The sequence below is a fragment of the Lupinus angustifolius genome, chromosome LG02 (assembly GCF_001865875.1).
Source record: "Lupinus angustifolius cultivar Tanjil chromosome LG02, LupAngTanjil_v1.0, whole genome shotgun sequence".
In the NCBI taxonomy this organism is placed as follows: domain Eukaryota; kingdom Viridiplantae; phylum Streptophyta; class Magnoliopsida; order Fabales; family Fabaceae; genus Lupinus; species Lupinus angustifolius.
Genome location: NC_032010.1, coordinates 23,977,503 through 23,993,878, shown reverse-complemented (window position 1 = coordinate 23,993,878; position 16,376 = coordinate 23,977,503). Strand labels below are relative to the sequence as shown.

The window sequence follows — 16,376 nt, the reverse complement described above, 5'->3', positions numbered from 1 at the left end:
TCTTAAATTCAACGAGCCAAATGAACGAGTGCAATAAATTATTTAAGATTTCTCATTTTCTCTTTCATCATTTATTGCACTCACCCATTTGATTCGCTGGATCTAAGAAAATGAAGGATTGAGATTGAATGTAATTAATGTATTTTAACTTGGATGTAAACATATCTCTCATTATATATATATATGTATGTATGTTCCCATGTTGTTAGAGACCCACCTCAATACATGCCATAAGAACAAAAAAGAAACACATTTGATTGAGTAATTTATTGAGGAGTAATATTTTATTATATATCTATTTTAATAATCTGGGTAATACTGTTAAACTCAATAATATGTATCTCTAATTGTAGGATGGTGTGTATTTAAGCTATTGTGTTTCAGTCGGGTTCGAATTACTCGAAACTCGACAAGGTTGGGAATGATATTATTATTTTTAACACCGCTTAGTTTGGATTCGGATTTAGGTAAGTGCAAACCCGATTTCAATCCGCCTATTACCATTCCTATTAGTGACAAATTGTGGTTGGTAGAATAATGATGTGTGGATGTGGTTGGTAGAATTGTTTAATAAACTAAAACCTATGATTGGGAATTTGTATACTCTAATTCAGAACTATTCTTGTAAGAAGAATATTAGAGACAATTGGAAGTGGAAGCTCAATGCATATGAGAACTATGTAATGAGGTCCTTTGATCCAAGTATTTTGCAAATATATAATACATTAATAAAATTTTGGATTAGTGGTGTCCTTCAAAAATTTGCTCTTTATTTTGAAACCTATTAGAGAGACTTCCCACATGAGTTTAGCTTTTCAAAAGATATGTTATCCATGAGGTTGAAGACTTAAAGTGTTGTATTTGCAAAAATCATGATAAAATCATTGGACATTATTTTTCTATCTTGTAATTTTGCATCTTCTGTGTAGAAATATGTTCACTCTTGGTTAAAAGTCCCTGAGCCTAAGCCTTCAACGATTATTGAGTCTTTAAATATGCATGATGTTAATGGCTTGGATGGTAAAGGTTTGAAGTTGTAGATGATGTTGTGGTTTATTATTATATGATCTATCTAAATTATGAGAAATGATATAATTTTCCTAGATAAGTCAATGAGTTTTGTTCATACAATGAATTTGATTCGATCAAGTTCTTGGTATTGGTTTCAATCAAAGGTAACTCTTGGTTCTTTAGTGTTTCCTGATTGGTGATTGATATAATGATCCTAAAACTTGTAGTTTTATTTCCTCCAAAAAGATCAACTTGTGATCTTTTTTATATTGGGTCAATACCTCTTATATTTTTTAATACAACTTTACTTATAAAAAACATATACTATAATACATTTATGGATATTGGTATTCACAAATTTAATTTTTTCAAAATATTTTATACATATATAATTTTATATTACTATAAGATTATATATAATTTATATTATTATTTCATAATAAATGAATATCTTACTACAGGATAATTACAAAATATATACTTATATATAATCTAAAAACACAAATTAATATTTTTATATTAATTTTAAAAGTTGATTGATAACATGTTAATTTTAAAACACATTGATCTTTATTCACCAACATGTGTTGGTTCAAGTGGTACATGCTTGATTTCCCTTAAGTAAGAACTCAAGTTCGAGTTTTGTGGATGAGAAATGCTCGTTGGGAGAGTTAGCCCCACATACTTATGAATATTCCCAACTCAATTGTTTCCGGTGCGAGGATACGGAGAGAAATAAAAAAAAAACATTGATCTTTATTCACACTTTAGATGTAAAAGCAGAAATGACGAGTGATTGATACGGGCAACGGGCAGGAGAAGACGCCGTCATTTTAAGCCGTTTAAATTCACACGCACAGAGAGAGAGAGAGAGAGAGAGAGAGACGAAATAACATTTATCACAGTAACATTTCACTCATCAAACCCATAAATAAACCCCTCACCCGAACCTCAGCTTCGGACCCCTCACTGAAAAAAAGCCAAACCCCACCCCCTCCAAAATAATGGAACCCCTCCCAAAGCCAAACCAAGAGAGAGAGAAACACAATTCTAGAGAGAGAAAGTAAAAAAAGTAACACAATTCTGGAGAGAGAAAGTAAAAAAGCAACACAATTCTAGAGAGAGAAAGTAAAAAGTAACTGTGTAGATGGGTCAGATCGTGCGGAGGAAGAAGAAAGGCCGTCCCTCCAAGGCAGATCTAGCTCACCGGAGTTCTCAATCTCCGTCGTCTGCGCACTCTGACGTGCGGCGGAGCCGGCGGAGGAGGAATATGAGGTACAGCAACATGATTGATTACGACGATTACCTCGACGAAGAGGAAGAAGACGAAGATGAGAGAAGACGCGAGAAGAAGAAGCTCAAGCTTGTTACGAAGCTCAACCACGACCACGATGATGATAACAACAATAACAACAGCAACGAGGAGGAGGAAGAAGAAGTCGTGGAGAGGAAGAAATATGAGGAAATGAAAGAGGAAGAAGAAGAAGAAGAAGATGAATTAGAGGAAGAAGGAAATGAAATTGAAGTAGAGGAAAACGAAGATCAACAACAACAAGAGGTAAATTGAAAATGATGATGAAAAAATTGAATGAAAATGAAGAACGTGTGAGAGAGTGTTCAGCTTAGCTCACAATAGATATTTTTGTTAAGATCGCAATTTATTGGACCATACTCCTCTCTCTCTCAAAATTTCTCTCTCTACATTTCTCACTATGTTTGATTTTTTGTACTACCAAGATATCCTCGATTTTTCTTTTGTACAAGGAACTAATCACTTTTGTTGCGTGAGTGACCCTTTTCTGACAAGTATGACTCTCAATAATTGAATCATTGACATTTTAGTCATGAAGATTTAGGAGTAGCTAAATAAATACAGGTAATCAGTCAACTGTCAATATATAAAGAACACACTCACTCACTCACTCATACTCTCATTACCTTCCAAACATGTTCTTCTTTCTCTCTCTATTTCCTATATCTATAATCTGCATCTGTTTTTGTCTCTGTTTCACTCTCAATCGCACACTCTATGCTTTTTTATTTATTTATAAAAAAGAAGATTATTACGGTTTGGTTACATTAATATTAATAATAATTGGTGTGCTTGTGTGTGATGTTTTGCCTTGCCTTGGGGATGTGGTTTCTTGTGACAGGATAAGGGCAGAAAAGTTGATTCTAAAGGGCTCCACTCTGTTTTAGGTTTGTTTCAGACTTTGCTTCTTCTACTTCTTACTTTTTTTTATTTAATTGGATACTGAAAAGTGGTACATAATCTTCATTTCTTCTTCTTAGGAACTCCACCAAAGCTACTTCTCCCATCTGGGTCTGGAATTCCCTTGCCTGATAAGAGGACCCTTGAATTGATCCTTGACAAGCTTCAAAAGTAAGAGTTTTTCACTTTTACTTTCTCTTTTTTTGGTGAAGTGAATGATTTGGGGATAACATCTGCTATCCTTCCAAGTGTGTGGCTTTTATTGGTCAAGAAACATTAATTATTTGGTATTTAAATCAATTTACCGATCAGAATTTGTAGCACTGCAAGATGTTGTCCCTTTGATTTGTATGGCTTATTCCATCATTGCATGTCGATGCCATGTTTTTTTATTGATGTGGGTATAAATGATGATGACAGGAAGGACACATATGGTGTGTATGCGGAGCCTGTTGATCCAGAAGAGGTGTGTGTGTGTGTGGACTTTCATTCATTCCTCTGAATTATGTTAGCCTTATGGGTGTTTGGAATGCATTCTGAGTTGAAAGCTCCGATTCTGTTTTAATGCAGCTTCCTGATTATCATGATGTGATCGACCATCCAATGGACTTTGCCACTGTCAGGAAGAAGTTGGAAAATGGATCTTATCCTACCTTAGAACAATTTGAGGTTTGTAAGTATGTCTTGCTTGTTCATGATTGGAGTTGTTGGAAATTTCTTTTCTTAGGTTTTGGTTGTTTTTGCAATGCCATTCTACTGGGTTTGCATGTTGTCACTATGCACTTCTGCTTTTTTCTTTAAATGGGAGAAAGTGTGCCATACATTACTTGCATTTGAGACTCAGATTGAATTAATTAAAGGCATGACTTCGTTTTTTCTTTTCTTAGTAAATTCAGCAAGGACTGCTATTAATATTGATATATCCAGAAAAAGTGGGTTGTGAGCAAGAGACTGCCACACCTGTTAAACATCTGTCGAAGTATAGAGTATTAATGGGGATTATGTGGAATTTAGCCGAAGTTATAGATGTGGTTTTTATATCCCTTAATTTTGTTTTTCAACCTACTGATAGATTGAGTTTGGGAAAGACATAGAAGCTAGAAGAAAATTTTCTGTTTTCAGCTCCATTGCAATTTTGCTTGTTTTGGAATTGATAGATGAATAGATGATACTCTTCCTCAGCCGGTGATAATAATATTATATCTTTGCTCTTAGGGACATAGAGCCCTAGAACTTTATCCTTATGGTTTGTTCTCACGTAGTCGTGTTAATTAACTTATAATAGGCGCCCCAGACATTTCCATAGATGTCTAATGTTATCAACAATGTAATTTACTAACTAGACGGTGTAATTTAATAAATATGTAAACCTGTACTGTCTATTTGTGAGTGCACATGAATGATAAGCTTGAATTGAAAGTTAAGTTTTGTAGCAAATTTAGACGCATTTTAAAATTAAAACATTAAAACTTTGTCAACTTGTATATGGTTCTTATTTAGGCTTTATGGACAAAATAAATAGGACTACGTTAGATATGGTAAACGTCTAAGTATACCCTCCTTTTATATTTTGACATATATCCTACATTAACGAATAAAGGAAATTAGAGGCATTTATTTGCTTGCCTTCTATTCCATTATGAATAGCATGCCTCCTTTTCATTTTCAAATGATTAACCTTGATCTGTGCATGATCTTCTCTCGTTTCTCTTTATTTGCAAAACTTTCCTATTGTGGCTTTTCTTTGTAGACAGCCTGTGATTATCATTGTGATATTCAGTAAAGGCAAGAAATGAACTTCTTTCTTCATTGATGGATCCCTTTATTGCATTAGAGTCCTTAGTTTCACCTGTCCAATCATCTAAACTAATTTTAAACTGCGCTGCTGTGCATAGATATTGTTTTCCTGATTGAGTTGCATATTGAAAGACAGAAGATTTTACTGATATTACCTCGACTTCTGAATGCATTTGTTGAATGCAGAGTGACATATTTTTGATTTGCTCAAATGCAATGCGATACAATGCACTGGAAACTATATACCACAAACAGGTATTAAGCTGACTGCTTTCTCCTATTTCCCTTGGAAAAATGTCGCAACTGACCACTATTTTGTGCTTTCTTTATGTTCCCTTTATTTGCTACAGGCTCAATCAATACAAGAACTAGCACGGAAAAAATTTGAGAAGTTAAGGATTGACTTTGGACACTCTCATAGTGATCTGAAATCTTCTGATAAAAAAATTAGATGCAATTCTTTGGTTAAGAAGCTTGCAAAGAAGCCACTGGGTGCTTCACAGGAACCTGTTGGCTCTGATTTCTCCTCAGGTGCAACTCTTGCTACTATTGGAGATGTACAACCAACTTCCCATCCATTGCAAGGTGTCATCTATGAAAGGCGTGGCAACGCTGATGTCCTTGCGGAGGGGAATGCTTTCTTCATTGAAGCAAATCAAGAGAAAGCAGAAGATATTTTATCAGGTAGCGCAGAAGGGATCAAGCTCCTCCATCTGTTTTGTTACATTGTTCAATTCTTTGGACACTCTCAAAGTAGGATATTATGTCAAGATCTAGCTGTTCTCTTTTGAATGTATCAGTTTATTGTTTCAGGGAAGGGTACGCTCTCCAAGTTGGGAAGGAAGTCATCTTTGCAAGATTATGAACCTCGTGCAACTTATAATATGTCTAATCAACCAATTACTAGATCAGATTCAATATTTATGACCTTTGAGAGTGAAATTAAGCAGCTGGTTACTGTATGTATCAAAAGGAGTGAATTTGTCCTTTAATAATTAGCTTTCTTATCTTTGTTTGAGGCACTTAATGTTGTATCTTTTGGTAACAGGTTGGACTTCAAGCTGAACATTCCTATGCTAGGAGTTTGGCTCGTTTTGCTGCAACTCTGGGACCTACTGCGTGGAAAATTGCTTCCGAGAAGATTCAGCAGGCACTCCCACCTGGATGTAAGTTTGGTCGTGGTTGGGTTGGAGAGTATGAACCGCTTCCAACCCCAGTATTCATGTTTAATAATCGTGTCCACTTTAAAGAACCTAGTTTTGTAAAGATGCAGTCTACTACTGAGTCGATAAAGGTTGACAAAAACTGTAAGAATGTGGAACCCACCATACAACAACCTGCTAATGGACAAATGTTTGAGGTGGAAAAGCCTTCAGTTCATCCGGGTAGTGGGCCTACATCAGAAGGAAAACCATCTTTGCTTGGTTCTGTGGCAGTAAGACCAAACACTCCTGCCAATCTCCCTTATCAGCAACCCAATGTCCAAACCAGGAACCCTGGCAAGTCAGTGAACAAGGGTTTAAAACAAATGGAATTGAACTCTTTACCACCAAGTGATCAGAATAATGCCAGTCTGGTTGCTAAGCTTACTAGTAATGCTCCTGCCGCTGTGTCAAAGCCCAGAGAGACGATACCAAGTAACACAAATATTTCACCACCTATGCCTTTCAAGCAGTCAGATACTAATGGTATTGTTAGTGGTAACTTGCCTAATGGAAAAGTCAGGAATGATAGTATGAATAGACGAATGCCTGCTCTATCTGAGAGTACATCAAATCAAACAGGCAGAGCAGCTCCCTTTATTGCCCATGGACCACCATCACCTCAAAGCACTTCAAATCAAACAGGAAGAGCAATTCCCTTTTTCGCCCATGGACAACCATCACGTGAGAGCGTATTGAATCAGACAGGAAGAGCAGCTCCCTTTGTTTCACATGGACAACCATCACCTAAGAGCACACCGCATCAGAAAGGAAGAGCAACTCCCTTTGTTTCCCATGAACAACCATCATCTGAGAGCATATTGAATCAGACGGGTAGAGCAGCTCCCTCTGTTTCCCATGGACAACCATCACTGGAGAGCACATCAAATCAGACAGGAAGAGCATCTCCCTTTGTTTTCCATGGACAACCATCACCTGAGAGCATATCGAATCAGACAGGGAGAGCAGCTCCCGTTTTTGCCCATGGACGACCATCACCTGAGAGCACATCAAATCAGAAAGGAAGAGCATCTCCCTTTGTTTCCCATGGACAACCATCACCTGAGAGCACATTGAATCAAACAGGAAGAGCAGGTCCCTTTGTTGCCCATGGACAAGAGCAGAATCTTAGTGATCCAGTTCAGCTGATGAGGATGTTAGCCGAAAAGTCTCAAAAACAACAACAGACTTCCGGTTCTCCCAATCACTCCCCTGTTGATATTCCACCACTGACACCATCTGTTCCATCTGGACGGAGAGATGGCACAGGCAATGCTTCAGGATCAGCTGCCCGGGCATGGATGTCTGTAGGAGCAGGAGGGATTAAACAAGGACCTGACAGTCCTCGTTCTAGTTCACCTAAAAATCAGATTTCTGCAGATTCATTGTATAACCCAGCGCGAGAGTTCCATCAGCATATGTCACAAATTAGGGGGGAGTTTCCGTCAAGCAGAATGTCTTTCCAGTCCGAGAAGAACAATTTTCCATTTCATGCACTTGCACATCAACCTTTGCACCCAGTTGGTGTTTCTCAGTTTCAAAACCGACCTATGATTTTCCCTCAAGTAGCAGCACCCTCTGACCTATCAAGATTTCAAATGCAGCCCCCTTGGCAAGGTATCCGCCCTCATAGTCAACCAAAACAGAAACAGGGTACACTTCCTCCTGACTTGAATATCGGTTTCCAATCCCCTGGGTCACCTGCAAAGCAATCTTCTGGTGTGATGGTAGACTCACAGCAGCCGGACCTGGCTTTGCAACTATGATGTGTCGTTGCAATTTTGGTGTGGACGTTTCCAGAAGAAATTGACTGGTAGTGTTTCATGTCATTGGATGCTGTTTTTGTTCAGAAAGCCTTGCATGAATGATGAAAGGGATACCATTTTGAACTTATGGAAGAGATGAAATAAATACCATGTGCCAGGGAATATACAGTCCCTCGGATCTTATGATTTTCTTGAGTGGGATGTGGATTTTGGCACAAGTTTGGTTAATATGAGTTTGCTTATGTTCAGAAGACAGTGGTGTATTTGGCAGAAGTTAACTCCATGTGACTTTCCATCTTTTCCGAATGAGGATTGCCGATTTATTGCAGCATGCCCCTGATCCATCCTGGAGTTGTTGTAGCCATAGATTATGATCAATAGTGTTGCTTAGATTTTTCAATGAGCAGGTGAAAAATCATGTTGATGCCAGGCACATTCTTTACAAATGGATGATCTAATTCAGTTATTGATTTTATTTCATGAATACTTATGTATCCAAATTGGTGGTAGCTGGCATCACTTATTAGTTCTTAATGCATGAGATTTAAGTGTGTTCCCTATATGGCACCCAAAAATCATTCTGTTTTTCTTAGTTATGCTTTTTTTTTACATACCTGTACAATTTTTAACTTTGTGATTTATGTGTAAATAATTAGTGAACAATATGTTATTGAGTTTTGGTACAAACAAAATAGTATACAACTATCTTTATTGTTACCTCTCTTTCAATATGCTCAGATTTCTGTCTCTATAAGGAAAATGCATATTTCTCTTTCCTCCTTTGTACTATGATAGAGATAGACACAGTGAACAAACTATGAAGTACATGATGGTATGATAAAACCAAACAGCAACTACATTGTTGGAATTTCCAACTTTGGAAGGTTTCAGGGCATGTAATGAGGTACAGCTTCGTACATGAATAGAACAAGTTAGAATGAAATGTTTTGTTCAATTTTCATTGGTTTAATTCCTTTTAATGGAACTAAAACATTTCATTTTTCAGTCTCGTGTATTATTCTGTAGATGGTAGATGAGGATCTGTTGTGCCGAAACTTGTTACTAACCAATCACAATGAAACAAAAATTGATAAAAGTCATAAATATTTGATTTTTTTAACTGACTTGTCATAATATGATTGGTTTGGGACAAATTTTGAGACATGTTTTGGGACAAAAAATCCTCAGCTTTATTCTTTATAATAGAAAGGCAAATGTATTTTTTTTATTGACATTATCTATTCTATACTTGGGTACCCACCCACCCCGTTAGGAATTAAAATGGGGCAATGGAAATTTTAAAATATAAGCATGGAAATTTTAATTATTTTATCTCTTATTATATCCACCAAACATTAAAGTAATAGACATGTGCATTAAGTATATGTTTAGGTATTTTACATGGCTTTCAATTTTTTAAAACAGAGAAATCTGGAGCCTTAATTTTTCGAATTAGAATTCTCTTAAATACCGGAAAGACATGTACTATAAAACAAAAACAAAAATAAGGAAATAAATTTTATTTTTTATCTTCTTATTTATAGTGAAATAACATTTTTATCATTAAAAAAAATTGAAATTCCCTCTCCACCGGAGAGGATCCTAAAATGTCAATTGCTATAAAAATTTAAATGTTTTCACAATTTAAATGGATAATGTAATTTTTTGTGGTGTTTGGGATCTTTAAACACTAAAATTACAAAGCAACAATTTTGGTAAATCTTTCTCAAACATCACGAGTCCAGCTTTTATTCATTTACATAAAACTCATTTTATGATCTTTTATACCTTCAAATAGATCAATCTTCATATTCTTAATTTAAAAATAAAATTGAAAACTTAAGCTACCTCATGGATCGAGTTACCTTATGAGAGTGGACAAAATCTATTTGGGACTCTAGATCACTATTGTTCTTAGGTATTTAAAATTGTTTATAGATTCACATATTCTCATGCAAATTATGTAAATCCTATCAAAACTCAAGTATTGATTCAATGAAAATATAAACAAAGCAAAGATCAAAACTCTTGGAGGTTAAAATCTTGTTAACATTGAGTAGAGCAAAATTAATAATTTACCATTAATAACTTTATCCATAATAATTTATACTACAAAGTAAAAAATAAATAAATACAATTTTATATGAATATAGAAAATTAAGAACTTCTACTAGGAAGACAATAAGCAAATAAAATCCCAAGCCCTTCATGCTTTGGCTTATTGTTATTTGATCTTTTCCCAATGAATTCTTTTGGGTTCTTTAAAACACAAACATTACCATCACATATGTATCTTCTGGATTCATTTGATGATGATTCAGAGAAGCACCCAAAGATGTTTGAAAGATACATAGTCATTGAAAATGAGAATCATATACAACATAACCCTTAAGTTCTCAACTATATATACATAATATATGGTGTGGTAGTTGAGGGCACTTATTAATTAAGCAGTGATAAAATATTGGATTTAATATGTATATACTGATGATAATGTAAATGTTTTTTACACTATCGACAAATTTTCATCATTCATATGTTAGTTATTATTGACTTTAAAAAATAATATTATAAACCAATGATAAATTGTGTGCTGATAGTATAAAATACTTTATACTATGCATAAATTTTAAACTTAAAATATTTGGTCAATGTTGGTCGACTCACAATATATGAAAATTTCAGTTTGTAGTTAATTTATAAATTAAGGACCACTTACGTACGCGTTGTTTGTCAAAAACACTATTAGTCTGAGTCAAACTAGCTTATTTTTCTTTATGTTCACGTCTTCCATTTTGGTTAATTTCTACAAATTTTCAATTAAGATTTTCTCTCTAGTTTTTTCTGTTTCCCACTTGAGGCAATACTATCCCAGCTGAGAACATCTATATGTATGTGTGGCGAACTCTCCCAGCAGATTTTTTCCATTTACAAAACGCGAACTCGAGACATTGCTTAACAAGAATCAAACATGTACCATTAAAATGTAAAAGAAAAAATAAATGCACTGATATTGTATGAATTTTATACATTATCATTGTATTATTTATTATTCATGTTAAATTATCATTGATTCTTTAAAAAGAGTAATATAAATCAATGGTAGATAAGTATATATATTACACTTTAAAATATATTTGAAAATTTAGGCTGTCTTTTGTCAATGATTTTAATTTACAGTTGGTTCACTAGAAATTAAACAAATTACTGAATTATTGGGTATTTTGAAAGGTTAAAGAATTATTTTTTTCAATCTTTAGGACACTTGTTAAGATACACCTACACATTTAAAAAAAAAAAGAGATTATTTCTGTGCTTATATGAAGGACACCATGGTTAACATTAAAAATAAAAAAGTCTACTAGTTTAATTTCCACACTATGCATCTTAAAATACCACTCCTTGATTAACTATTATAAATCACACGTTTGTAAAGTTTGCCTCACCCGTGTAATAAAAGTTAGAAGAATTAAACATGAACTAATCTATTTGTGAGTACATAAGATTAAATTGAAAATTAATTTTCCATAGCAAATTTAGACACAATTTAAAATTAAAACGTTAAAATCTTGATAACCAGTGTATTATTCTTATTTAGGCTTTATGGACACAATGAATATGACTATGTTATATATGGTAAATTTCTAAGTGTACAAACTTTTGAAATAAGGAAATTAGATGTATTTATTTACTTACCCTCTATTCTATTAGAAATAGCCTTGATACTCATTTTTATTTTGAAATGATTATTATCCTTGATCCATGCATATACCTTATTTGTAAAACTTTCCTAATGAAATAGTAGCCGTTTGAGTATCTAAGATACAAATACTCTTCTCCATCAAATTTTATGTAAGATTTTCTATCTTCTCAACAAGAGCTAAAATATAGAAAGGGAAAAATCTTTCTAGGACAAAAATATATTTTCCTTAGATTTTTTTTTTCATTTCTTATAGAATTTGATATCATGATTTTGGGTAGATGTGGAGCTTGCAAGAGCCAGAGAAGAAGGTGCCCTTCAGATTGCATTTTCTCTCCATATTTTCCTCCCAATGATCCTTACAAATTTTCTTGTGTTCACAAAATATATGGTGGTAGCAATGTTGGAAAAATGCTTCAGGTAATAACTTACTTGTTCAAATAGTAAGAATGTCTAATATCATATTAAGGTTGGAAAATGTTATTATATACTAATGTTTATGTTCCAATAATGTCTATGTAAAATTTTGTTGTTGTTGTAGCAAATCCCATCCTATGCAAGAGAACAAGGTGCAGAAACTTTATACTTAGAAGCAAAATGTAGGATTCAAGATCCTATTTATGGGTGTGTTGGAATTATATCTAAGTTGTATCAACAAATTCATGATACAGAAATTGAGCTAGCCAAAATTCAAACTCAAATTGCTTTTCATAAGCTCCAAAACCCACATGTTGAAGTTGAATCAAGTTTCAATGTTTTGTCAAGAATTGAAGCTGAAACAAATTTTGATTTCTTCTCAGCACAATGCAACATGGGGCAGTTTCAATATGTTCATTTAAATCAAGTACCTAGGTTCAATTAGAACTTAAGTTTTTTACAACTAGAATAAAAAATAAAATAAATTGTTGTTTTTAAGGGGTGTTAATATTTATATCCAACAATAAGAATGTTTAGAAGAGTTCAATGAATAATATACGTTACTGATGAATAATATAGTGATAGATTTGCAACATGTTTTATACAATTTTCACAATATTAGGCGTTGACTTTTGCAAGAACGTGTCACTTCGCTAAAAACTAAACACGTTCCTCATATATTACTTTCTTAAAAATAAAAAAATAAATAAATAAGTTGCATGCACTTGGAGAAAGCACGTCTCAAATTTTAATATAATAAAATCCAAATCATGAAATTAAAGAGTTGTTATTCTAAGTTTCTAATTTAAACTTTGCATCGACCCCCAATTAACTAATTACAAATGGTTAAATCAAAATTATATACACAGAAATATAATGCATACATGCTCGCAGATTTAAATCTTAAAATATTTAATAATTCACATATGTACCCATGCTACGTAGATAAATATTTAGAATGAAATAGGCTAAAAAAGTAATTATTAATAAGGTAAAAAAACAATGTATCAAATTCGTAAAATATGAAAGATGACAATGATTTACTAGAATAATATAATACAGAGATATTAATTAGGATAACATAAAAAAACGCGAGTACACTATATACTATGAGAATAATGTATCTCCTCATATCACGGTATATTGATGAATCTTGCTACAACAATCGCTTAAACATAACCCAGTAGAACACAGCGAGGTATATTGATTTAATATCCTAGATATATAACTTATCAAGGTCACTTAGCTGCATGAAATTAAAATTGTAGTGTGATAATGGCAAGAGTATGGTATCAATGACGAGGTAATAGGTTGGTTGCAGTAATGGGGTGTTGGCCATGGTGAAGGTGCCGGAGGTGGCTCAGGGTGGTGCTGGCCATGGTGAAGGTGGCTCGGGGTGGTGCTGGTGGAAATGGCGGCGATGGGAACAATAGGGTAGCAATGATACACATGATTAAAGCTCCAAATAGAAAATCAGAGTTTCTTGCCTAACATCTTATATTCATCAATGCATGATAATCATAAAATGGGGTATCACAAATAGTTATGTTGATAAAACTTATCATTGGCTATAAATTATATGCATTTTTTTTTGCCTTTTATGGGATATCCCTACAACATAACTGAGGTTAAACTCAAGTCAGGATGATGGCTAGATAAAACCTTCACCAAAATGTAGTTGTAAGTCCCGAGAGCGACACTTGTTGGGAGGGGCAGTCACGAACCCTGGAAGAAATTAGTTCCTTACCTAAAAAAGGTGAGAGGATACCTTTGGTAATACAAAAAAATGTAGTTGCAAGTGTGTTGGAACCCAAACATAAGTAACTCAACTTGGGACTTTTTAAAGAATATTAAAATAAAAGATAGTAAATATTCAACAAGTTTTGCTTTTGAATTCATAACTTGAATCTTCAAAATACATGCATTCTCAAATGATTAAGCACTTGTAGCAGGCTTCTTTCCATCAATGAACAAACCTGTTGTTTTGAACCAACGCAATAGATTTCTATGTTCCTTCACATATAGCCAGGCTTGAAGAAATTTGAAGAGGCTCTCATTTACACCTCGCTCCTCTATGTAACTGTGAAATGCATCTCTCATGTTTTCATCTAGTTCTCTGCCAATTTACAGATATAAGTCAATCAAAAAAGTGATTGTACCATTCCCAGTTTCTCACAAAAAACATTACAATTTAGAATAGAAATTAGAGGGTATATCAATATATGGTATATAAGACAAAAGGACCATTCTAAAACAGCTTTCTGAAAAATATCAACCACTTTCAGGTGATTAAGAGGCTCTTAATATCATTTTGTCATTCAACTTTGTCCTTTGGTTGTGTTGTTTCAACACGAAACTACTAGAATTAACATAAGCCTCACTTACAAGAGAGGAAGTGTGCTTATTATAGAGGGCAATTGTACTTCAATTTCATTCTTCTAATCCTGAAATCCTAGCAGCTAAATAAAATGCAAAGCTTCTTCATTACCATGAAGATACATATGAATAATCTAATGGAAAGATAGCATATGAATAATCTAATGGAAAGATAGCATATGAAAATATCATGCGACTTTGGTATAAGTTCTTTTTAGCTTATTTCAATAAGCTTGTCGGAGAAGCTAATGAAAATAACCTATTTTATGCTCATTTCAAAAAAGCATATTGAGAAAACGTTTAATCAAGGGTGTGTTTAGTTCAGATCATGAAATAATAGTCTAAATGCACAAAATAGAAGGTTAAAAACTTATGCTAATTTCCACCCAAAAACAGTTGTAGGATGATGGTTTATTTTTTGCCAAGGCTTCAGCTACAAAATTAATCTCAACCAAACATGCTCTAAGTTTAGGCAAATGCGCCCTATGAATATTCCACATAACTCACCATCATTTTATGCTAACAAGGCAATCAAACATAACCAGCTAAGGTTTCAAATCTGGATAAGTGACCACTAAAAAACACGGTTAAGGTTTTACCGCATTGCTACAGCAATTGCAGCCATATCAGCCGCATTTGCCCACAATTTTCTACAAGTTAAAGTTTTGGATATCTGAAACCACTATTTAAAACCTTGTAATCAAAGGGTGCACATCTGTTATCCCATACTCCGTGTCACCCCGATTGGTTGAAAAAACATATTTAAATTAAATTTTAACTTTTAAGTATTTTTCTGACCATTCATAGCTTGACAACAGATGTGGTCCCGTAACCGACATACAAAAAAACAGAGCTGGAAAAAACAATGACATACTCAAAAACAGGGCCAGTGTATTGAGAAGGAATAATGAGGTAAGCATTGTCTTGAAGCTTAGGTCTGATGGAAACAGAGTGAATCCCCACAGCATCCTCATACAAACCACATAGAAAATTCAAAGACTCCTTCTGCCCAGGTTTCGAAACATCCACATGAACAAACAACTGGTGAATCGCACCGTCTTCGTCTTCGTCACTCGCCAAACGCGTGACGTACACGCTCACTTCCTCGTCGTTATAGCTGCGCTTCAAAACGGGACCGTTTGAATCCAGAGCGCCCTTCACGATTGTAAATGGAGATGGGGGACCCACTTTCTGCGATGCAAAGTCAAAATGTATATAATTCAATGGAAAATCTAAAACCCTAAACACTAAACCCTAAACATGGAGAGAGAAAGAGTAATTGCATACAGGGGGCAAGTTCATTTTGGAGACTTCGAGATAGTGATCTTTGAGGGAGCGGAGAAGCATGGAATCTACGGCTGAGGAGATGGTGCTGGAGGAGCGGACTGTAGAGACACATGAGCGGCGGAGGGTGGCGGCGGCGGCGCCGACTAAGGCTCTCTTCCACATTTCTAGTTACTACTAGTTGTTTCAGTGTGTGAGAGATTATGTTATGTTATTAATTAATGAGTTTACAAACTCAAACTAGGGGAAATAATTCTACTCATCTTTTTGGTTGCCTCATAAAAAAAATAATATAATATAAGAATATCCACATATACACGTGGGGGCTAAAATGACATATAATATTACTCTAAAATATAATTGTATTACATATCATAACCATAATTTTACTTGATCCTTATTGGACTATCTAGTAGAAGAAACTTAATCGTAAATCAAGAAGTTTGTCTTTTAACTTAATTGATAAACTTACCAAGAAAGAAGGAACTTGAGTTTATTTTTGACTAAGAGACTAATCTCTTTTAGAATGTATGGCTACCTTTCCTAACAACTTTCGCTTCCAAAAATCGAAACATCTTATGATTTTAGGATATAATTTTAGGATAGAAATA

The 16,376-nt window shown here is 34.3% G+C and overlaps 3 protein-coding genes across 4 annotated transcripts; 2 read left to right on the top strand and 1 right to left on the bottom strand.

The window, feature by feature from the left end:
- LOC109342069 lies at nt 1,941-8,482 on the top strand. 2 transcript variants are annotated; one of them, XM_019580057.1, is made up of 10 exons: nt 1,941-2,074; nt 2,120-2,569; nt 3,165-3,210; nt 3,304-3,394; nt 3,644-3,689; nt 3,794-3,892; nt 5,207-5,275; nt 5,371-5,704; nt 5,834-5,979; nt 6,069-8,482. In XM_019580057.1, the coding sequence occupies exons 2-10, from the start codon at nt 2,159-2,161 to the stop codon at nt 7,986-7,988; spliced, it is 3,162 nt and encodes a 1,053-aa protein (XP_019435602.1). In that variant the 5' UTR covers nt 1,941-2,074; nt 2,120-2,158; the 3' UTR covers nt 7,989-8,482. The 2 variants fall into 2 exon arrangements, with proteins under 2 accessions (XP_019435602.1, XP_019435601.1); XM_019580056.1 differs by having other exon boundaries at nt 1,941-2,569.
- On the top strand, nt 11,956-13,596 carry LOC109328513 (LOB domain-containing protein 23-like). The gene is made up of 3 exons (XM_019562014.1): nt 11,956-12,108; nt 12,230-12,540; nt 13,452-13,596. Exons 1-3 carry the CDS (start codon nt 11,956-11,958, stop codon nt 13,594-13,596), a joined length of 609 nt encoding a protein of 202 aa, XP_019417559.1.
- LOC109342068 (uncharacterized protein At2g39795, mitochondrial) lies at nt 13,907-15,974 on the bottom strand. Its single transcript, XM_019580055.1, has 3 exons — nt 15,769-15,974; nt 15,356-15,672; nt 13,907-14,221 (listed from the first exon to the last, which is right to left on the bottom strand). The coding sequence occupies exons 1-3, from the start codon at nt 15,928-15,930 to the stop codon at nt 14,041-14,043; spliced, it is 660 nt and encodes a 219-aa protein (XP_019435600.1). The 5' UTR covers nt 15,931-15,974; the 3' UTR covers nt 13,907-14,040.